Here is a 24,802-nt window from a genome sequence, read left to right as displayed (position 1 = left end):
GAAACTCAAAAGGCTGAAATAAAAAACTATATATTTGAAAAATTGGATGAAAATCCATTTCCTCTTTCCTCCAATTTCTCTATTTTTAAATTTAGCTTGATAAAGTCATAAAATTAAACTGCTAAACTTTAGACTGACCATATGAATAAATATGGGAAAGTTTTTAGATTTATTTCGCGGTTTTTACAGCGAATTGTTTGATCTTTACTGGCCAATCACAGCGCAGGAGGCGGGGCCTGCCTGAAAACGGGTGGGGGAAGTGTGTTCAGGCGCCACCTGAGTTCTCGTTTAAAGCCCTTTATCTCGCGATGAAGCAGCATGGCGTACCAGGAAGGGGAGTCGCTGGAATCATGGCTCAGTAAGTGAAAACAAACCGCGCTCGGTGAAAAAGAGCAGAGACGGAGAGACACAGAGATGACAGCGCGGAGAGAGGCAGGCGGGGGGACAGTGGGGGGACAGTGCGCTGAGGACGGTCAGACTGAGAGCTTTAATCAGCCTCAGTATCTCTCTGAAGGGCAGAGCCTCTCTCTCTCTCTCTCTCTCTCTCTCTCTCTCTCTCTCTCTCTCTCTCTCTCTGTTTAGTCTGGATGGGTGTGGAGGATTTGACTAAATTATATTGAATTTGTCATTCAGCTGATTCGTGTTTTATTGTGGATGGATGGATGCATGAAAAAACGTATGTGTGAATGAATGAGCCATTAAGTGGGTGAGTGGATGAATGAGTTAAAGAATGAATAGGGGAGGAGATTATTTACAGAATTAGTGCAGTTTGTAAGTGAATACGTAAGTGAGTGAGTGGGTGGGATGATGACTGTGACTGAGTGGGTTGGTTAATTAGTGAGTTGGTGGGTAAATGGGTGTTTTAGTGAATGAATGAGTAGGTGAGATTCTAAAAGAATAGGTGAGTGAATTAATGATTTGGTGGGTAAATGGGAAGTTTAGTGAATGAATGAGTAGGTGACATTCTGAAAGAATAGGTGAGTGAGTGGTTTAGTGAATTAATGAGTAGGTGAGTAAGTGAATAGGTAAGTATGTAGTTTGGTAAATTCACTACATGGGCAAAATCAGGATGATTTAACAATTCTGATTAAAACAAGTATATTACAAAGAGTCAATCCTGCTTTTGTTGGAGTAACTGTCTTTACTGTCCAAGACTTTCAACTAGATTTTGGGGCATTGCTGTGAGGATTTGATTGACAAGAGTGTTAGTGAGGTCAGAAATTTGGATGGTCACCATCCCACCTCATCCATTAGTTTAAAGTATTGGACGGAGCTCCACTGCACAATACTGGGGGTTTTAATACCTCTCTAATGCATGCCTGGCATTAGGCATGGTGCCAATATACTTATATGTATCTGCTCCAAATTCATATTCTATTGGCAGTTTTTATTTACAGGGAGTAGACAAGCTGTGTGTGTGTGCATTTGCACATATGTGTAAAAAGCTAAACGCATTCTTTAGAAAGGGTGTCCACAAACATTCATCATGGTTTAAGTGGGTTAGTGAATGAATGAGTGAGTGAATGAATGAGTGTGTGTATGTATGTATTTTAACATGCATTTTAGACCTCTTAACATGAACAGCAAAATAGAATTGGTTTAAATGTCATTTGCATATTGGTTACATTGCAGTTATGATTAACAATTCACTGCACAGCTTAAATGGGTTTATAACAAATCCGCTCCTCCACAGACAAGGCCACCCATCCCACCAACAGGCAGGAAGACTGGGAGTACATCATTGGGTTCTGTGATCAGATCAATAAAGAGCTGGAAGGGTGAGTGTCTAAAGTTGTATGAAAAGATAATTACACTAAAAAACAAAGGATCAGTGTTGGAAAGATGTTTTTGGCTGATTGTTAAAGAGCTAATTATGAGCAGAATATTTAGATGACTCTGGACTGATGCAAACAAGCTGCAGTTTATTATTTTTCTTTATTTGCATTTTACTGCTGTTTATAGCCCTATAATATTTATTTGCTTATGTATCAACATTAGAGGTGGGACAGTATATAAAAATCGCAACATATTGTATATTTGTGCTCATATTGTATTGATATTTAGCACCAAATATTTATATTTTTATTGAAACCTAAACTCCCCAAGACCTGCCCTCCATTAGACTTACTAAAGTTACTGCTTCATTACTTACATGGTAGTACTATAATCAAATAAATAGAGTAAACCTATGGTGAAAAATATTGATTGTTAAATTGTGTGAAACTGACACCAAAAAAAACATAATAAATCCAAAACCTGTTTGCTTATGTATGAGTTAGGAGTTTATCTTTTTCAATGACACAGATGCTATAAAGTATCGTAGAGAATTATCTTGCGGTATATTGAATATCAAGGAATCGCAATTCCACAGCCCACAGTACACATCAGACAGACACTAACTGTAGTTCATGCCTTTAATTTTTTTTAATAAAGCCACTGTTTGTTTGGTTGCAGTCCGCAGATAGCCGTTCGACTGCTCGTTCATAAAATCCATTCACCTCAGGAATGGGAGGCCATGCAAGCTTTAACTGTGAGTGGTTACGAAGTTATAGTATTTTTTACACACACACACACACACACACACACACACACACACACACACACACACACACACACACACACACACACTGTAAGAAGACAGCATTCGAGATATTGCATTTTTTTGGCAGGTTCTGGAAGCCTGCATGAAGAACTGTGGGAGAAGGTTTCATAACGAAATCGCCAAATACAGGTTTTTAAACGAGCTGATCAAGGTCGTTTCACCCAAGGTAATAGCAACTTCACAGTGTGCATCATTTAATCTGAAGACGATAGGTGTAGGGAAATATTGATACCTTGTCTTGATATTTAGTTTAGCTAAACTGTATAAATTTTCATATACTCAGTATGTATTATTAATAATTAGTTCTGGTGTAAATGGTGTTAGACAGTGGTTCTTTTAGCGTTATTTAGATTTTACAAAGGTAATAGTTTTTTTTTATACTGTGACATATTTTAACTATTTATACAATAGCAACATATACTTGCTTACAGTATGACTGTATTGTATATTGTGATATGTATCGTATTGTAAAGTTTTAGCCAATAAACAGCCCTGTCTCTCTCTCTCTGTCTCTCTCTTTCTCTCTCTGTCTCTGTCTCTCTCTCAGTACATGGGTGACAGTGTCCCAGAGAGGGTAAAGATGAAGATCATTGAAATGCTGTACAGCTGGACTGTAGCTTTTCCCAACGAGGCCAAAATAAGTGACGCCTACCAAACGCTAAGGAGACAAGGTGAGTATCAAATTATATCAGAATAAACCAGCGTGAATTATTGAAGCTGGAATGAGGTCTGATAGTGGGTAGAAATGGATTATTCGGGTATTTAACATTCGCCCATCCACAATGTAACGTGTGCACTGCACACCATAGAAGCTGTACATTCTATAGGGGTGTGGCTAAAACTGAAACGCTAACTGGATGCAAGTTTAACAGTAAAAAATGCTTTGTCTTGCACCTTTAAATATAGTAGATGCCATTGTGAGGGTACCTATTAAGGCTGCAACGATTAGTCAATATAATTGACAATGTCGATTATTTAAATTTGTCAACTAAAAATTTCATTGTCGACTAATTGTTAATTTGTAGCAGTTCTGCATTGCACAAAGTGCTGGGGACAGAAGAAACTTGGTCTGTGTCTCAAAAAGTGCCCAAACACAACAGATAACATATTTATTCACTAAATATCAGTACTCTTCACATTTAAACAACATGTGGACATTTAAATGCCTTTTAAATCTCATGTTTAGCTGTTTTTCTGTTGTTTTTCACTTTTGTGTTCTCTCACCTGTAGAACATTTAGTCTGTGAAGAACTGCATTCTATCTCATTTACTCTACTTGAGAATGTACAGTTTGAGAAACTCTCTGGTAGGTTTGGCATAGAAGGCACTTCATAATAGCACCCTAACCTACTTAAAAAGTTTAGAAGGGCACCCATAAATGGCATTCATTAAGGAACATTATCAACATTTCCTGATCTAGAGGCACATCATCATAATTTATCGCAACTTTATTGATAACTTTCTCCTTAAAAAGCAACCAGTAGGGCACTTTCTCTTTTTCTGACATTCTAGAAGCACTTTAGCAAAATTCTTTTAATATTAGTTGTACTATACATCTGAGATGTGTTCCATGAAAAATGTGATTTCATATATCGTCGCTGTCCAATGAAAAACACTTATCTCCATTTTCATCGATTTTTAGTTTACTAAATAATTTGAACAGACAAACTGTCTCTTACACTGTGCCAAAATTTCTTGATGAACAGACCAATAGAAACTCTTTAAAATGACCTGAAATAAACTCTTTTTACATTGACTTCCATTGAAAGTTTACAAGGTTTTTTCTCTCTCCTGTAAAGTTGCTCTTTTGGAGATAAGTGTTTTTCATTGGACAGCGACGATATACAGCGTGGTGTAGAGCAGGGTTTATTAGGCTCTATATATCTCACTGTTGTTTACCCTTCTTGTAGGACTCATCTCCTCAGATCCTGAGCTGACTGCAGACAAAACTCTGATTCCATCTCCTCCCACACGCCCCAAAAACCCTGTCTTCGACAATGAGGACATGGGCAAGGTGTGTTCACTTGAAGTTGTGTCAGTCAGTCATAAAATTCAAAACCATTTCCAGCTGATATGAATAACAATGGTTGATGATCTGTTTCCACTGGCTCATGTAACCATATACAGTCATAATACAAAAGTTTGGGCACCCCTATTAATCTTAATCATTTTTAGTTCTAAATATTTGGGTGTTTGCAACAGCCATTTCAGTTTGATATATCTAATAACTGATGAACACAGTAATATTTCAGGATTGAAATGAGGTTTATTGTACTAACAGAAAATGTGCAATATGCATTAAACCAAAATTATGGGCACCCTTATCATTTTATTGATTTGAATACTCCTAGCTACTTTTTACTGACTTACTGAAGCACAAAATTGGTTTGGTAACCTCATTGAGCTTTGAACATCATAGCCAGGTGTGTCCAATCATGAGAAAAGGTATTTAAGGTGGCCAATTGCAAGTCATGAGCTCATCAAAACAACTCTCAAATGAAAAATGAAAAAAAAAAACAAAGATTGTTCAACATAATTGTTCAGGGGAAGGATACAAAAAGTTGTCTCAGAGATTTAACCTGTCAGTTTCCACTGTGAGGAACATAGTAAGGAAATGGAAGACCACAGGGACAGTTCTTGTGCATCGGTCAACTTGTGCATGCTGTTTGTGGCGTACTTGCAGAAATGTCTTCTTTCGCATCACTCTCCCATACAGCTTCTCCTTGTGCAAAGTGCGCTGTATTGTTGACCGATGCACAGTGACACCATCTGCAGCAAGATGATGCTGCAGCTCTTTGGAGGCAGTCTGTGGATTGTCCTTGACTGTTCTCACCATTCTTCGTCTCTGCCTTTCTGATATTTATCTTGGCCTGCCACTTCTGGGCTTAACAAGAACTGTCCCTGTGGTCTTCCATTTCCTTGCTATGTTCCTCACAGTGGAAACTGACAGGTTAAATCTCTGAGACAACTTTTTGTATCCTTCCCCTGAACAACTATGTTGAACAATCTTTGTTTTTAGATCATTTGAGAGTTGTTTTGATGAGTCCATGATGCCACTCTTCAGAGGAGATTCAAATAGGAGAACAACTTGCAATTGGCCACCTTAAATACCTTTTCTCATGATTGGATACACCTGGCTATAAAGTTCAAAGCTCAATGAGGTTACCAAACCAATTTTGTGCTTCAGTAAGTCAGTAAAAAGTAGTTAGGAGTATTTAAATCAATAAAATGATAAGGGTGCCCATATACTTTTGCATATGTTTAATGCATATTGCACATTTTCTGTTAGTACAATAAACCTCATTTCAATCCTGAAATATTAGATTAGATAATCCATCAGTTATTAGATATATCAAACTGAAATGGCTGTTGCAAACACCCAAATATTTAGAACTAAAAATGATTACGATTAATAGGGGTGCCCAAACGTTTTCATATGACTGTATATATATTACAAATGTTATATATTAGGCTGTATCTGAACAATCAATTCTGAGTTTATTTGCTCATTTGCTGAAGTAGGCAAAATAGACATGCGTAAGAATATTAAGACACTTGAAGACAAACTAAACGTTAATGTCTGGAGGACTCAGTCTTTCAGGACTTGAAGGATCCGTTGCTAATGTCTTAAGCTGTGCAGATACCACAGAACATCATCTTCTGGAGTTCTTGTGAGTCAATATCTCAACAGGTCAAAACTGTTTTGGCAGCATGAGGGGGACCTACAAAATACGAATGATCTGTCTGATGGGTTGACTTAACAATAAAAACAGTATATACAAGAACATGATGTGAGTACATAGGATCAGGGCATCATTATTAATAATGAGTGTTGCAATGTTAATGCATCAACACCCTTAAATCTGCAAACATTAACATGTTAAAGTTTTAAAAAGTTCTAGTCTTTGCTTATTGAGGGCTGATACACTCGCTCCACCTCTCGTAGCATCTGACTGGTGTAGTTGCAGTCCATCATCTACCCGTCTCTCTTAAGAAGAAGAAGTGTAAATATTATTCATAATAAAGCCTTTTATATGTGTTTTGGTGTGTGCAGCTGTTAGCAGAGCTATTGCGGAGCAAAAATCCAGAGGATTTGCAGGAAGCAAACAGACTCATCAAGAACATGGTGAAGGAGGTAAGAACACACTCTCACACACGCATGCACACACATTGGAAGAGAACATTGGGACTCTACATAATGATAACACTGTTCCAGTGCTGGGCTATTGCACAAGTAAAACACAAGTTTAATATCAATTTACAGTTATGTTATTCTAAAAGCCAAGGCATTACAGTATTAAAACAGACTGGGGGAGGAGAGGAACTTTTCTCAGAGCTGGAGATTGATTGCGCAATTCCTTTTGCCTCTTTTTTGTGAATAATTGCAGTTTGCTGTTGTTTTTTTATTTTTTTATTGAATAAAAACACTCATACAGTGATGAACATCAGCAGGAGCTCCTTAGATAAAGTGCTGTTCTCATTTTCCTCCAGGAGGGACAAAGTGTTTGACTCCACAGAGCTGAGCTACCATTACTCCAGTGTATTAGCTTGTTCTGCTAACTGGCTAGCAGTAGCTGCGTAGCTGTATCTGCTTCTTTGGCAGTGCTGTTCTACACACTCCACATCTGTATGGATACAACAGATTACGCTGGAGATTCCTGTGTCTACTGTAACTGTAGATTAAACATTATACCTTATTTACTCCTTCTGAACCTAAAGAGCAGTTGAATTCTGGTATTGAGGCTCAACATCTGGAAACGCAACTTGCCGAACAGACAACATCCTACAAAGCAGCCAGTGTAAAGTATAGGCAGTGGTAATGTCAGGATGTAGTAAAGTTGTTTAGTGCCCTCAGTCACTAAACTGCAGTGTGAAACCAGAAGTCAATGTAACAATGACATCAGCCTTGGTCTAAACTCTGGTCTAACACTCTCTACAAACGTGTTTCTTTATGTACTTTAAAGTGGTTCTTCTAAGGCATTGCTCAAAGAAATTTTGAAACACAATAATTAAGGAGTGAGCAGCAATGTAGGACTGTGATCGAGGCAAAATTGTAGCTGAGCATTTAATCAACAGGTTCACATTTGTAGGTTTGACGCCCCTTGCCAACCCTGGCCTGTGATTGGCTGTTTTCTTTTGTCAGGACGATGTCCGAGTTCAGAAGCTGACCAAGCGCATGAACACTCTGGAGGAAGTTAACAATAACGTGAAGCTGCTGGGAGAAATGCTGAGTCACTACGACAGAGACATGTCCTCAGACTCGGACCGTGAGCTCCTCAAGGTGAGCCAGGGTACTGGATTGTGTGCTTTAGACTAGAGCTAGTCAATAGGACTAGATTTTATCGTATTGTAATACATTTTTTATACGTTTGTGATACTTTTTTGATACATTTTCTTATCATAATATCATAATTATCATAATTATTGTGACAGATAATTTTTTTTTATTATATAATGAGTATATATCATAACAGTGTTCTATAAGTTATATATATCGTAATATATGTATATTTCCATCTCTGTCAGTGAATAATTACAAACACCAACGCAGTAACTTTTATACTGTTTTAAAAAATAAATAACATTCTAAATAAATAAAACATGAATAAAAACAGTGTACATCATCATGTATGTTATGAGCTCTCCCTCCTTTCAAAAAATAATGGGTAATATTGAGGTCAGCAGAAATGATTTAAGTTTGTGTTCATATATTGTATGATACACTATTATTGTAATAATTATGATATACCTATCCCCTTGTTGTTTAATAACGTCCAGTGTAAAACTAAATTACCAATTACCATACAGCTAATGCTGTAGCAGCATTAGCTTTACTCGCTAACCACGCTAAGCGCTAGCTCCTTTGCCGTTTAGAGGTGAGAATATTAGACTGTAGCCTACTGCTAACCCCAAATAGCACTGCTAGAGCAGCATTAGCCTTTTAACCATGCCATGCGCTAGCTTTTTCACCGTTCATAGGTGAGTATATTGGACTGTAGTCTGCTGTTAAAACAAGCTACGTGGGACGAACCACTAACTAATACCACCCTGGATTACTATTACTATTGGGCAGCATTCACCCGCTAATTTAGCTGCTTATGGTGATACTGTTGCACCCTGCCTTAGTGGAAATCTGGAAATCTAAGCTTACTGTAAACAAACAGAAGCACTTAACTCACCCAAATAAGATGTGTTTACGAGCAAAATCTGTGTAGATTAACATCCAGTGCTGATTTGAGTTTGAGTTTTTTTTTTTTTTTTTTTTTTGTTTTTTAAGAATTTACAGGTTTGTGTTAGTAACCCCCACCAACACCACCCAACAACAAGACATAATGATTTAGGAGGAAACACCCCTGTTCCTTATTAGTGTTTCATAACACGTCTTATAATCCAGTGCGCCTTATAGTGCGTAAAATACAGGTTTAATAGAACAGAACAGACTTCATGACATGAAGCAGTTTTTCAGCTGCTCATTAAATGTGTTTATTATTAACACAAAGTTTAATGTGTTTATGTAATTGAATGAGATGTTAATGTGTTCCTGTCTGAGTGCAGGAGCTGTACGAACGCTGTGATAAACTGAGACGCACAGCTTTTAAACTGGCCACAGAAACGGAGGATAACGACACTAATTTAGGTAACACTGGATTATGATTGTTTTACCATAGATTTAATATCTTTTTTGTTGTTGTTCATTTATAGATTTTAGCGAGGGCTGAGAAATTTATTGAAATGTATTGTTATGGTGATAAATAATGAATGGAAAGAGTTGTCACAAAGGGGCAGAATTATAAAACTGGGGTGTAATATTAAAGTCCTGTTTATAAAAAGCCTTAAAGTCCTGTTTATACATATAGAACAGTTCTACACTGCATCCAGTTCAGCAGGTGGAACTCTGAGTCAGTGCTGCTGTTCGTATTATAGGTGATATCCTGCAGGCCAACGATGACCTTTCCAGAGTCGTCAGCCTGTATAAGAAGGTGGTGCAGAGAGAGAGTGACGGAGCCGAGACTGAGGAGCACGAACCCACACCCGGGGAAGGTACACACACGCACACACACTGCACTTTACTCACAGCTTCTCCCCACATTATGTACACCTAGATTCAGTATTGTAACACCTATATAGTCATAGTTATATATTGTGCCTTATATATTTTAAAATTTTTACAAGGTTTTTTCCTTACCTGTATGTCTGTACTTATGTGACAATAAATCCTATTTGATTTCTCTCACACACACACACACACACACACACACACACACACACACACAGGCCCAATGGGTCCAATGGGCCTGAGACTTCAGTGGTAACTGTGTTTTCTATGTAATATTTGCATATTTGTGTGTGTCCCTCTCTCTGCTTCTCTCTCTTTCTCTGCCTCTCTCTCTCTCTCTCTTTCTCTTTCAGGATGTGAAACAACAGGCACATTGATTGACCTGGCTGGCCTGGATGAACCCTCTCCTCCTCAAACGGCTCCGCCCCCTCCTGTCTCCTATCCCCCCTCCACCAATCCGCTCGGTTCCGGCATCCCCATCCTCCCTCCTCCTCCTCGCCGATTAGCCGGCAATTCCAGTCAGAGCAGCAGCCCCAATCACAAAGGATCTGAACCCTCGTCCACTCTGTCTCTCCTCGATGACAAGCTTTTGTCTCTAGGTGACTTTAATCATCATATATACACAGAAACACGCTGTGGTTTTAAGTGATTTTAGGCACATAAGCACATTATCTCAAAATATTCATCTCAGCAAAAAGGTAATTTATACTGTATGACTGCAATCACACAACATGTGATTGTGGCCCAAATCAGATGACGCACATTCTCAAAACACCATCACTTCACGAAGTTTCCGTTTCATCCTCAGGATGAAAACTCTCAGGAGACTCTCAGGAGCCTCGCTGTAAAAAGAGCATGTTATTCAGCCTCTTTATAAACTTAAAATTTTTATTTTTTTCTTTTGATGCTCCACTCTTGTCCTGTGGCTGCATTTGGCCATTGTATTAGAAGCATTGAGAAGTTGCAACACTATTTTTCTAATATTATTAGAAACATTTAAATGCTCTTTTTTACCTTATGACCCCACCAATTAAACCCTTATTTACAGCTGTCATGTGTTTTCCCATCTGCTCATGTCCATTTTCCTTCTACTTGACATAAAACTCTCTGATCTGGCTTTTCTGACAGAGTCACTTTAACACGGATGACTCGGATACAGATTTTTATACCACATATTGAACTGTTCCAAAACAGATATAAAAAATGTCAGACTTGAGCAACTTTTGCCTGCTCTGTGATCCTGTTAGAACAGATTCAGGTAAACATGAATCTTATTTTAAAGAAAATAGTGGGGATCTTTTGAATGAGCTTCCAGATGCATCGCCACCACCCAGCACCCCAGTAATTTGTTCAATTCCATCAGCAGCTTTTTTTTTGTTTGTTTTAACCATCATTAAACACTTATTTAATCAAACCAGCTGCTGATATGATGAGAACTATAAACAGCACATTACTCCATAAAGAGAGATTTGATAACATTTTGATAACATTTTAATAAACACAGTAAAACCAAAAATTTTGTATAGGACTAATATTTGTATTAGGTCTAATATTGATGTTTTTCTGAGTAAAAAAACACCTCCTACCAAATAAGAAAAAAATAAGATTTTATTTCTAAAGCGCAAAAAAAGACTTACACTTTTGTTCTTAACTGTAAATAAATTCTCACTGTTAATATTTGTTGTTCTCCATGTTGACAGGGTTAAATGATCCTCCTTCAGTGCCAAACAGACCCAAACTTGAAGAATTGTCAAATCAGTGGACATCATTACAGGTACAACGCCGGTCCTGTACACTTTAATTATATGTGAATATGGAGTTTTTGAAGGTGATGTGTTGAAACAGACAAATGGGCAAGTGTCAGAATCTGAGACACTTAAACAGGAATTAGTTTGAGGGACCCAGGCAAGTTGACAATAAAATTATCTCCAAAAGGCATTAAAAACACTTATCAACAGTTTAATCAGTATCAGTCTGTTATTTTGGTTTTATACAATTTTAGGCTATGTTCTTATTACAAGCCACATTGCTTAAATACGATGTTTTACTCAGATCAGATTTTTTTATCTTGGCGTTTCACATTCACAAATGTAAGTGAGCTGTATCTGTGTGTAATGTGAACAAATCTGCTCCTGAAACATATCCCATGCTCACATTGATACGTGTATAAATTTAGTCTTCTTCCCTAACAACAAAAAAAACTCATTTTTGAGAGATGACTCGTAGCTTAATAAAGGGAAATGGATGAGTTAGCAGCTCATATGTGGAGCATCTTTTGCTGCAGTGGAGAGTACACAGCTGGTCTGAAGTACATGCTCAGGTCGAGGAGGAGAAAAAAGACCAGGCAGTTTGCTTTTGCTGTTTTTGCAGCTTTAGCTGCACCAAGTGATGTGTGGGTAAAAGAGAGAAGCACATAGCGCATGCATAAAAGCAAAAAAACACATGAATTTTAATATTAGATGGTTCACATTCATGTCCCATGTCCATGGATTGGATACAAATCAGATTTAGGACCACTTATGAAAGTAAAAAAAAATAAGCAGCCATTGATTCTTTAAAGTTGCTGCCCTAAAATGGTTGAAGCCCTTAAAACAGGAGAAGGCTATAAGAAGATAAAACCTCATAATACTATAACATAAGACCTTCTGTTAGCAGAAAAGTTTTCTATAGCTTTTAGAAATGGATAACAATCATCAGTACACCTCAAAACTCACAATTTACTATCGCAAAAGGCGCAAGCAGTTTTACCCTGGTGTCCTCACTGTTCACTGATCTGAACATCACTGAAAATCTGCAGATAAACCTCAGAGGAGCAGTTCATTTAAGATGGTACAGGAATCTCACAGAACCGAGAGTCATTTTCTACTTTTTAAGGAGGAATGGGTGAAAAAAGCTCAAACAAGAATATTAAGGCTACTGGTTGGATACTTGCCGAAGGGAAGAGACTAGGTACTAAACAAACTAGGGTGCCCAAACTTTTGCTTTAGGCCCTTTTACTTTTTTTTTATTTGTGAAACTGTGAAAGATGAAAATAGAGGGAAAGTGTCCTCTTTAACTTAATGGCCTTTTAAAGCTCATTTTATTAAACTGCTTAAATGCCCACAGTAACAGAAATTCTGACCAGGAGTGCCCAGACCTTTGTATGTCTCTGTTTATAAATGCTTTAACAGTAAAAGGGTTGACATCTTTATAACAGGCGCCTGATCCTGGGCTTGACCTGTTTGGTGGTGTAGTGGCACCGGGCACTGTGTTTCCACCAACACACACCTCAGCACACTCCACGCAGCCGCCTGCAGCCGGACAGGGCCTGCAGTTTGGAGAGGTGAAGGGGTGAGCAGACTCTACAGACTCTACCGCCTGCGTGTGTTTGGATTTCTATTTTAACCTGATAATGATTGGCTAATGAGGCGCTGCATCTTCTTGTGTTTGTGTGTTTCCAGAGTCTCCAGTCAGAGTGGAATTGCTGGTGGTAGTTTTGGTTTGCCTGGTGCTGCTGTTGGCTCCATGCCAGCCCCGCTCTCCTCCTCTAATCCATTCATCAACGCGCCAGTGCCTGGCTCTCCCGCCCTGTCCCGTGCTCAGGCCCAGGCGGGCCACTCTGCACCGGGCAGCCCTCTGTTCCGCCCACCCCTCTCGCCCCTTCATTCCCTGCAGGGGAGTCCCGTCCGCGGCTCAGAGCCATCGCTGTCTAATGTCAATGTCCCCCTAGACTCCATCAGACCCAGTGAGTGTATACACACACACACACTCACACTCACACTCTAAGCTAGGCTAACAGGCTCCAGTCATGGTGAGAGACAATTTACTCGTTATTAAAAGGAACCAACTTCCACATTACCTACATTCAAAGTAAAGATTGTTACTTCTTTATGCCAAACCTCACCACAGTTTAAAGATGTTAACATAATTGTTAGCATAAAATCTAAATTATTGTTTTTTCTCTTTCCTGTGTCCTACTCTCACGAATGCCAGACATGGGTGAAGCGCATGCGGATTAGAAACAGAGAATTTATAAAAGAGCGTAACAGTACTACAGGGAAAACCAAGAACAACGTAGCTAACAATAGTAAGGAAGCATAAACAAACAACATACCAGAGTGTTTGAAGCCGAAGGTCATACACATTAGATCAACAACACTAACCAAGGGCAAGACAGAGAGCAAGGGTCATAACCAGAACACAATAACTAACAGAGGGGCTAAGCTTAATCTGTAGTCAATAAAGAAACAAGCAAAGGTCATACACAAAAGGCAGAGAAGATGGAGAAAACACGAGGTAGAAGAGATGGAGACTAAATTCAATACAAGACACAGAGAACAGGAAATGAGGGGTATTTATACAGGGAAGCAGAGGTGAGAACAATCAGACTAACTAGTATGACAGAGTTCGTGAGATGCAGTGGCACGTGATGGGGAGAGTCTGGGGGAGAGGGAGCACAGGGGAATTCTGGGGAGTGTAGTTCTGAGTCACGGAATTAGAGTCCATGGCAAGCAGACAGGAAGTGGCTGGCCTGACACCTGCACACAAATGTAGTTCTCCAAAAGAAAGCATTATCACAGACATTCTTTTTTATAGCATTCTGTTAAAACAAGGGCCAGTTTGTACCAATAAATTACAGTTTAGTTGGTCTAGAACTTACTTGTGTGCTCGCTAGTTGTTGTAACACTGCCTCAGTTCATAAAGAAATACATTATTTAAAAAAATAACTCTGCATACCTTTATATCTCAGGGAGATATGTAAATGATTACAGGCATAATCAGATTAGACTCTGGGTCTTACCCCACGTGATCACAAGGTGGAGCTTCAGTCCTGCCTTTGCTGTGTAGCGACACACTACCCCAACAAACCCCGTTTTGCCTCTCATCCTTCTTCCTGTGGGAGGAATTAGTGCAGATATCAGGCTGTGTTACAGTAGATGAACCTGTATGATCTGATCTGTATGAACTGCTGTTCTCAGGTAAGGTTCTGCCAGTTACGGCCTATGATAAAGATGGAGTTCGGGTTCTGCTGCACTTTGCCACTGACTGTCCCCCCGGCAGACCTGATGTTTTGGTCATTGTGGTGTCCATGCTGAACACGGCACCGTTACCTGTACAGAACATAGTGCTGCAGGCAGCTGTGCCGAAGGTAACCTGTGACCATGCATACGCACACACACATTTATATATGTTTTATAAGTCAATTGTTTTAAAACACGCCCATTTTTTTTCTCTAGGTCCACTAAATACCCTAAAATGCTTCAAAATCCAGTGAAATCATAAAGTTAGCAGTAAACTGATGGGGCTTTAAAGTTAAAGTAAAAAAACAAATTTTGTTGTAAAGAAAAAGGGGAGGGGTGGTGCTTTTTAGATAACAATTTATTGGTTAACAGTTTACAGCTGATCTGTAGCAATGTAAATAATTGGAACTTGGTCATTTCCGGTGCTGGAACAGGTTGTTTTTTAAAAACTTTTGACCAGCAGTGTATGTTACATGTGCTTCATTATCTGTCTCCATCTCTCTCTCTGCCTGTCTCTCTTTCTTTCTTTCTTTCTCTCTCAGACTATGAAGGTGAAGCTTCAGTCTCCATCAGGAGCAGAGCTGGCTCCATTTAACCCCATACTGCCCCCGTCCTCCATCACACAGGTCATGCTGCTAGCAAACCCACTCAAGGTGAGCTTTATTCATCTTATACCCCCCTCCCAAACACACCTTTATTAGATTAATGACATAATGACCATTCATGTCTAAACCGCTGACAACAAAAGTGAGTACACCCCTAAATGAAAATGGCCTAATTGTGTCTAAAGTGTCAATATTTTATGTGGTCACCGTTATTTTTCAGGCCTGCTTTAACTCTTTTGGGCATGGGATTCACTAGAGCTTTACAGGTACAGGACAGCATCACAGAGCTAGTGGATTTTAGAGACATTGCGTTCCTCCACCTTCCCTGTAAGGATGCCCCACTGATGCTCAAAAGGGATTAGGCAATCAGCCAATCACCTTTACCAGTCCCTCACCTTCCTCTGCAAGGCAGTTCTCATCTTGGAGGTGTGTTTGGGGTCATTATTGTGTTGGAAAATCGCCATGCCAAGGAAGGAGATCAAGCTCTGCTGTAGAATGTGACAGTACATGTTGGAATTCAGCTCCCCAGTGCTGGCAGCACTCATGTAGCTCCAGACCATAATGCTAACACCAAGTTTGACTGTAAAAAAACGGATAGTTTTCTTGGTACTCCTCACCAGGATCCCACCACACAAAAATGGCTAGATGAGCACAATTTGGCCATTTTCACTTAGGGGTGTACTAACTTTTGTTGCCAGTGGTTTAGACATCAATAGATGTAGTGCTGTGCGATATGACGATAAATATCGTGGGGACGATAGAAAAGTGTCTATCGTGCTGCTTACCTTCTATCGTCCCTATCCTTTCTACAGTCATTTCATCAATTATTCAGGGAAATATATAAAGTAGGCTATGATGAAAAGAATTGGCGTGGTCACTTTGCATGTCACTTTTATGACATGACGCTGCTTTATGTTATTTGACGGACATGTGCGGACATGCCGGTTTGCGACATGCTTTACGTTATTAAACTCATGAGAGTTTAAATTTAAAATGAGCTACTGCATCTACCTCATCTCTTTTCTTTTGATACATATATATATTGCTGCACTGTAGTAATTTTCATTTGTGAACGTTTGGTTTAATGTCACTTTGAAATAAAGTTGGAAAAAAGTAAGCAATGATATATTATTTTGTCATATTTTTCAAAGAATAACTGAAAACATACTTAAATTTGAAATCATGATATATAACGTTATCGTAATATAAAAAATTCCATATCGTGATATATTATTTTTCCCATATCGCCCAGCACTAAATGGATGTGTGCTAATTTACACAGCTAGCTTTTACTACTTACCCTGTAGAACGAGTCTGTTACAAACCCTTTAGCTAGCTAGCAGCTCACTGTTATTCCAGGGACACCACACTCACTGAAAAGAATAATCAATCGATATAATTGTTTTTACAAATTTATGAACAAAAATATGAAAAAAAAAAAATAATAATGAAGAAAAAAAAACATCTGTGAACATCTATTTTCTGGTCTGTTTTCATACATAAGGCACATCAGATTATAATGCACATTTTAAGTGACAATAGCAAGGAACAAGGGTGTCGCCATATTTCTGCAGGTCTCACCACTAGGGGTGCCTAGGTAAACAAAACTGCAATTCTTTTAAAGTCAAACGAGCTGAATGTTAATCTACACAGATTTGTTTTTTTGGGTGAGCAAAGTGCTTCTGTTTATTTACAGTAAGCTTTGATTTCCAATTTTTGTAGCACGGTTAGAAGCACTGTTAGCACTTAGAGCTATTAAAAGCTATAACAAAAATATATAATAACGTAAAAGAGACTAAAATAAAGCCAAATTTCCATAAAGACTAAAACCACATTCTACATTGTAATATCACAGACTAGAGAGTGAGATGTAGGAAAGGCTTTAATTTGGAGGACTGAACCAAAAAATGTAGATCAAGTATAAAGACAAACCCTACCAAAATATCAGAGCAAATTTACATACCAAAAGGGCAAAAGACGAGAAGAAAAGTTGAGAAAATCATTAAGAAAATGCAAAATTGAAAAATTTTAAATTGGAGTAGAAAGACAGAATGGTTTTAAAGAACAGGAAAATAACACTCAATATGAAGCTAAAAAAACAGAGACAGTACTTTACAAAAGGCCTAACAACCAAACAAACATGTTTTTATACAGAAGATCACAGCCGAACTGAATTGGTCTCATGACTGGCTGGTGCATCTCGGGAGTAGAAGAGCTTCTGAAGGGATTGGGAAGAGAAATAAAACGATCTGAAACTCTGTAGTCAGTGATGTGATGTGGTTGTGTGCTGTGTGTTTCAGGAGAAGGTGCGTTTGCGCTACAAGCTGATGTTCCTGCTGGGGGAGAGGCAGTACTGTGAGGTGGGAGAGGTCGATCAGTTCCCTCCGGCCGAGAGATGGGGGAACCTCTAGGTCCAGAACTCGGTCTGCTACTGCAGAACCACCACCAGAACCATAAACACACACATAACACTCACTCCACCAGAGGTTAGACCAGAGATGGTGTGTTGCTCCAGTCCAGTGTTCCGAGCCAACCATCAACGTCTTTTTTTATTTTATATAACTTTATTATTATTTAAGCTGTGAATTACATTATATACATTATACAAGTATTATCCATGATCTGATCCAGCTCATCGCGCGTAGCTAAAATGCTAATGCCATCGCTAATCATCCAGAGCCTCGCCCGGCGCACAGAACGCAGGAGCTGGAGAGAGTGTCTGCACAAACAACCAGAGGTTACCTGCTGACCGCAGATACCAACGCACTGCTGTTTACTGTCTTACACTGGAAATAACCATGTGCTGCTGCTACCAGACTCTCTATCTCTCTCTCTCTCTCTCTCTCTCTCACACTCTCTCATTCTCTCTTTCACAGAGGGAGCGGTGTTACAGGACATCCATCATTTCTAATGCTTAGTTCTGTGTCTCCTTGCCTTAATTACAGTATCAGGTTAGGAATACCTATCCGGTCTAATACAGTAAAGTCCACACTTCAACTGACTGGGAGCTTCATATCTGAGCTGAAACAGTGGCTATTTTTTACATGCAGCCTAGTAGTTAGTTAATAATCAGATTAATAGCTCAATCTGAATAGAGCATGTCCATGTAAACACCTCGATCGGAATAGAGTAGTCCGATTGAGACCATTCCGAGTACCGATCAAACGAGGTGGATAATCTAATCGGAAGTACATATTGCACATGTACATTGTCTCTGAATGTTTGAATACACGGAGGGCATAAGATCTTCATCTCACCCCTCTTTTGTAAAAAAAATTTGAAAACATACCAACTGCAAACTCTGGAAATATAGCTAGGTAGCCAGTTGCTATTGTTCCTCTTACGCTGTTTAGCATTACGTGATGCTCGCTGTTGTTTTCATGGTTACGTGTACACTAAGTGATACTACACAAGTCATGTTTGATCGGCTTACTTATAGCCTGCATATAAACAGTGTGTTTACTCAGGCTATTGGGGAAATAAATATACATGAAAAAAGCTGCTATAACCCAATGGATAACAGCATGGTAACTCAGAATGCTTAACCTGTGTGTAGCCACAGAGGGAGCTCCTCACCCTGCAGATTGTGGTTGTGACATAACTTGGCTGGAGCGAGGCAGAGCAAGGTAGAGGTCCACAGTGAACACATACACATCACACTACTACTTATTCTGGGGAGCTGATGAGCTAATGATGTTTCACATTGATATCAGAATATCCAAAAGTAGTTATCACCCATCGCACACCCCTAGCCTGATGCAGTCTGCTCTGTCTGCATGAGTCACTTCATACTCTTTTTTTTTTTTTTTCTACACACGAGATGTGGGACAATATCAGGCCTAATCCCATTTCTTAGTCTAATAATACAAATAATACTAGTAAAAATAAAATTCCCTTCAGTTTAAGTGCAGACTGAAATGGACAGGAACTCTCAGAGACTTCAGTAATTCTCACCTTTACATATTTAATGCTGTGATAAAGGGAAGGAGATGCAGAACCAAATATTTAGTAAGAAATGATGCATGCTGTGACCTTTTCAGAAATTAATACAGACAGTAAAAATGATAATGCATTATTGTTTTCCACATTTAAACATAGCCCACTCTGGTCAGCACATATATAATTTTAATTGATAATAGTTGTTACTATTAATAATAGTTGAAGCTATATCAATAAAATTATTTGGCTATAGGGCAGGCACCATCATAAACGTATTAGATCAGCAGAGATCTGTTTACTGTAGTATGATTTTACTTTTGCTCTGGAGCTACAAAGTTAATGTAGCTAACGAGTAATAGAAGCATTTAGACCACATTATTAGGGGTGGGAAGCTCATAATAACGATGATATTATGATACTGTGCTTCTGCGTTATTAAAAATAATAAAAGTGTGTTACTGAAGAAAATAAAATACTCCTAAATAAGAAAATACCAGGAGTTATAGATTCATTATTAGTTTCACGCAGTTTAACATCCGATTTACATTGAAATAAATAAAGCAATAACTTTAGTAAGTCTAACTGGAGGGCGAGTCTTTGGGAGATTAGAGCGCCTATGTTTCAATAATAATAATAATAATAATATCAATACTTGACACCACATATCGATAATGTATTTCAAATGAAAATAATACAATATATCACAATACTGATATTTTGTCCCACCTCTACCAGTTCAGCATGCCTAAATCATAAAACACACTCCTGGAAATGTGCAGAAATAACCAGTAATCTGTAATAGATGTACTACATCTAATGCAACATCATACAGTGTCAGAAAACACATGTGCAAGCTAAAGGCTACATTGCTTGTTAGTTACATTAGCCTAGAACAAAACTCCAGACACCGAGCATTCTGATCAGCTACATTTTGGAGTTAAGAGTGTTTGATTTGATTTTGCTGGCATATCAGTTTAACTCATTAGAAGAAGAATGTAGAGTTTGTCAGGACTGTTTACAATGAAGAGCCTCTGTGTTTGTGCTTAGAAACGTGCAAAGTCAAAGCGGCTCCTTTTTAAATTATTTATATTTTATTTATTGATATATTTATGTTTATTAATGCTAAATTTGCTGTGATTTTTTTTTAAGTGTGTTTGAGTCAAAACTTAGAACTTTTCAGGATGTTTTATTATTTTTTTTTTTAGGAAGACTTTTAGCCTTGCTTAATGTTAGTCTCTTACGTTCTTACTATAATTACCTGTAACCTTATAACAGAACGTATGTAAACGTATCATGCCACTGGCTAACTTAATTTAAAGCGAGTTCATGCAGTACAAGCGTAGAGCGAGTGGTTTTACATGAGTATAAATTAGTACTGCTTCCGTACATATCCGTAAAACATGTTTACATACTTCTGAGTTCTGAGTGATGTATATTAATTAGGTGTGGTTTATAACCACCATCATCACTATCACAGGAGGATTTGTGGAACTGAGATTGAGAGTTGTTGTTTTGCATCAGAGATGTAGAGTATTGATTGAAAGAACCAACAGATCTTTGTAAAACAGCTCTATTTAAAAACTCTATTGAGAATAATGTATTGCAGTAAATCATAGTTAGTTCAAATTAGACAGAATTTTGAATATTGTATTTCCCATGTAGTCTGAATCTAACAGGTCTGCCTGTCTTTGTTTTAAAGCCTAAGTTTTCTATGTGTGTTTGTGTATACGTACGTATACTAAGTAAGGGTACTAGATTATAAAAACCCTGTAAATGGGTATTCACTATTCTCTGTGGATTTAATTAGAATTTCCTCAGTAAAAGTTAGTGTGTAACATGTCCACTGAAGTGTATTTTAGTTGTTGTTTTTTTTAGTAGATTTTACTTAAATAATGTAGCACCTTATTAACCTATGCATCTTGATTTACACAATAGGATTGCTTTCCGCTCCACCTCTCACTCACCCTCAGCGTGTTGTTTCGTCAACAAGGGCTGCCTTGCCTTGGGTATTTAGTTAATAATAAGAATAATAATAAATAAGAGGATTGAGAATTTAGCCCCTAAACATGATATAACTTGCTTATTTAGGGGAAGGTCTGTTGGTGTTTTTGATCTGTAATACAGATAAAAAATAACCTGCTTCTCTTCTACCAGACTATTGTCCCAATCCATGGGAAAATTGATCCATCTTAAAGTTCCTTGCTCAGAAGGACCAAAATTGGCGCTCTCTCCCCTCATCACTAAAGGGTGATGTCTGCTGCACAGGGTGTCTGTGAGCTGATGTATCAGAACAGAGTCGCTGTGATGTCAGTTTGAAAAGAGGCAGTGGCTGGCTTCACATGTATCGGAGGGGGCATGTGTTGGTCTTTACCCTCCTGGTGTATTGGGGCATTTTTAATAATACATTATTAAAGTTCTTTAATGCAGTTCTTAGCCAGCATGAAGTTACACTTCACAATAACGTCGATGGGAACTTGCTCTTACAACAGTGGCCAGGCAGTCAACTGTAACAGTCTACTGAAGACTCATGATGAGTTAGCAGTAGGTGAAATGCCCGTTATGTATAATAATTCATGCCAGAAACCATTATGAATATGCATAGTTTAATATGGTTAAACATTGAGTCAAATTTAAAGTTAAAGAAACTAAAATACACTTCAGTAAGTGTGAGTTACAGAGCACTCGTTCCTGAAGAATTTCTAAATGAATTCACCAAATATTGTGAGAAACAACTTACATTCCTACCTATCCTACTCATTTTTTCAGTGTAGGGGTGAACTGATGCTAGAGATGGCATGATACTAACTTTTATTTTCCAATACTGACAAACCTTTAAACCTTAATTATCCCCTAATACTAATATCCCCAAACAACTAAGTTTTAAATTAAAAAAAATACTTTAGTTCTATTCTTGAAGTGATCTCACTGAAATCGTGTGGCTGATTTAGAATATGTTTAATATTAAATTAGGCCAGATCATTTTTGTCCCTTGTTGATATCGGTATTAAAGTGTCTAGCACTAGTATGATTTATACCACTACACTGATTTTTAGGCTTGGGATAAAAAGCCCCCAGAAATTGTGCCCTCTAGAATATCTGTGTGTGATTTGATTATGGGTGTGTCTATTGTACGTCCTTCACCCCCTCTAACCACCATACTGATATTGTGCAGATTTGGTTGGTGAATTATGACCCTAGTCTATAGAAATCTAACTGTTTATACTATATCTCAATAGTAAAAATAGAAAAAAACAAGCAATTTTAGGATCTAATGCAGAGATGCAATTATATTGCATAGTATTTTTTCCTCTTCCACTAATGTACTCTAATCTATAAGTTAAAATATTTTAGCAAAATACCTCAATAAAGAAGAATGTGATAATGGTTCTATACACTAGGGCTGGACAACAATACAACATCTATATCAGTATATAAAAAATATAAATTGTTCCAATAATGGTGATATGATTTAAGATTTTTTTTTTAAATACATTTTTTACAGAATCTGTCACCGACATGTTAATTACATGTAAAAAGTTCAGACGTCTGTTGTCAGTGTTTTTGGCAGTTTTGCTGTGGCTTTTATTTTGTTCATTTTGAGCCAAATAAAGAAGTATTATGTGATATAAATTTAGGCCGTATCATCCAGCCCTACTGTACACTGGAAGCATTAATTTTAGTCCCAACATTTGTGGGAGTGCATGAAAATCAGTATATTATTAATATTATTATTATTGACTAAAATGAAAATGCTATAGCTGAATTAAACAAAAGGCAAAAGCAGGAGACCAGGTGTGTGCAACACTGCAACATTACCACAGTGTAACGTTGTTTATACATTGTGTATGAGTGTACTATGCAAGCAGCTGTAATGTCAGTGTTCAAATGATCTGTAGTGAACTGCTGATGGATCAGAGAATCCGAATAGTTTCTACTGATTGTGTGAATCATTCATCTGTTTCTACTTTTCTTTCCTTTGCTCGTTGAATTCATACCAATTCAGACCCAACAAAATCACCCCGCTTGCTCCAGTCCTGCAGGGAGCAGCACTGCACAGATTAGTGTCAGCCTTATCCTGGGTTGCATTTACCTTGCATGTGGGACATTGGAGCTGGGAATGACGTCACACCTAACTCGACTGCTTTCTAGTTAAACATGAAATTTACCTGTTTTTAATCTTGTTAATCTTGTTTTCCATAGAATCAAATTGGCTGTTTCTGTTACTGGTACTTTACGACTGATATATGAAAAGGTCTGTGGTCAGCCCCATATTTGATAGACATTATAAATGAGGAGAAAGACCATTCATTATAATATCGCTAATCTTTGCACCTGTTTTTTGCACCTAATAAAATCGTGCCTCTCAACAAAGAGTCAATCAGCTTTTGCAGAGAGTTGAGGAGAGTCCCCTAAGCTCTTCCTTCCCTCTTACTGTGGAGATATGCGCAGGTGCAGTAGCCATAACAAACAATAACAATCATGTTTTTTGTGCATAAGAGCCGGACTGTTCATGAGGTTTTTGTCAGATTGTATCAGTGATGTAAAATATGTTGTTGAAATGGTAATAAACCTTCAGTTGGTCTTACCCAAAATGTCTTACATCCGTAATGGATGGGGACAAGTAGAAAATTTGGTCCATCCAAAAGAGATGGTTTTGGTCAGGATCCATTCAATCTTAGCCTGGTTAGTTTGCAGTGTTTTTTTTCACCCATTAAACTATAGAAGAAAGAAAAGACATGGTGTTGTGCCAAAATCCAATGCCAGGGGGAGTCAGGATGAGAACTGAAAACTGATCTATAGTATTGTGTTTCTTAATCCTGAGTCTGGATGTCCAGTGCCCTGCTGCACATTTTAGAGCTTTTCTGCTTCAACTAACCCACAATAATATAATCAATATAATCAACTCATTAATGATATTAATGAGTTAGTTGAACAAGATTTTTAGAAGCAGGGAAACCACTAAAAATGCTGTGCAGTGGTGCGCTAGGACCGGAATTGAAAAACACTACACCAAGCTAGAGGTGGGCAAAATGACTATTTTATCTTACAGTGATAAATTTACTTTTTACATTTACCAATGTACAATGTATAAATAAGGCATCATCAGTCTCAAATAACACTGACCCAAATGTGCATAACAACATTTGGAGTAAAACTCATTTAAATATTGGTTTTTAAAAATCTGGCAAACAAAAAAAGTATGTTGTAAGATCTTGAGTTTGTGGATTATATTTTTACCATATAGCCCAGCCAAAAAACAGCCTTCTGCAAACTAGCTTGTTTATGCTCTGGTGAGAGAGGAAAAACTCATTTTTCTGGTAAAAGGTGAATAAGATTTAGAAGGAGGAAAACACTAATCTGTGCAGTACTACGGTCCATTAGGATTCATCATAATATCAGTTTACTGGAGGGGTGTGCTGAGGAGGGCAGATGAGTTAGTCCTCTACATGATCTGTATGTATGTATTTTATGTGCTTGTATCATGTGAGAGTCTTAAGCTTGTACAGTAGTCCATAAGTGCAATCTGTTCAGCTGCATGCAGAATTAAAGTCTCTTTTAACGCAAAAAACTGTCTGAAGCCAGGTTTCTTTCTCTTGGGCA

The 24,802-nt window shown here is 38.1% G+C and overlaps 1 protein-coding gene across 2 annotated transcripts; it reads left to right on the top strand.

Moving 5' to 3' along the window:
- Window positions 1–260: 260 nt before the first annotated feature.
- Window positions 261–24,770, top strand: gga3b (golgi associated, gamma adaptin ear containing, ARF binding protein 3b). 2 transcript variants are annotated; one of them, XM_022682907.2, is made up of 18 exons: window positions 261–358; window positions 1,694–1,778; window positions 2,455–2,530; window positions 2,670–2,768; window positions 3,150–3,273; window positions 3,833–3,907; window positions 4,512–4,615; window positions 6,656–6,736; window positions 7,745–7,882; window positions 9,157–9,238; window positions 9,526–9,642; window positions 10,012–10,257; window positions 11,359–11,432; window positions 12,855–12,988; window positions 13,099–13,382; window positions 14,617–14,786; window positions 15,201–15,311; window positions 17,564–24,770. In XM_022682907.2, the coding sequence occupies exons 1-18, from the start codon at window positions 319–321 to the stop codon at window positions 17,672–17,674; spliced, it is 2,151 nt and encodes a 716-aa protein (XP_022538628.2). In that variant the 5' UTR covers window positions 261–318; the 3' UTR covers window positions 17,675–24,770. The 2 variants fall into 2 exon arrangements, with proteins under 2 accessions (XP_022538628.2, XP_007239787.3); XM_007239725.3 differs by lacking the exon at window positions 3,833–3,907.
- Window positions 24,771–24,802: the final 32 nt, after the last annotated feature.

Source organism: Astyanax mexicanus, chromosome 3 (genome assembly GCF_023375975.1).
Source record: "Astyanax mexicanus isolate ESR-SI-001 chromosome 3, AstMex3_surface, whole genome shotgun sequence".
Taxonomy (NCBI): Eukaryota; Metazoa; Chordata; class Actinopteri; order Characiformes; family Acestrorhamphidae; genus Astyanax; species Astyanax mexicanus.
This window is presented reverse-complemented; position numbering and strand designations above follow the sequence as displayed.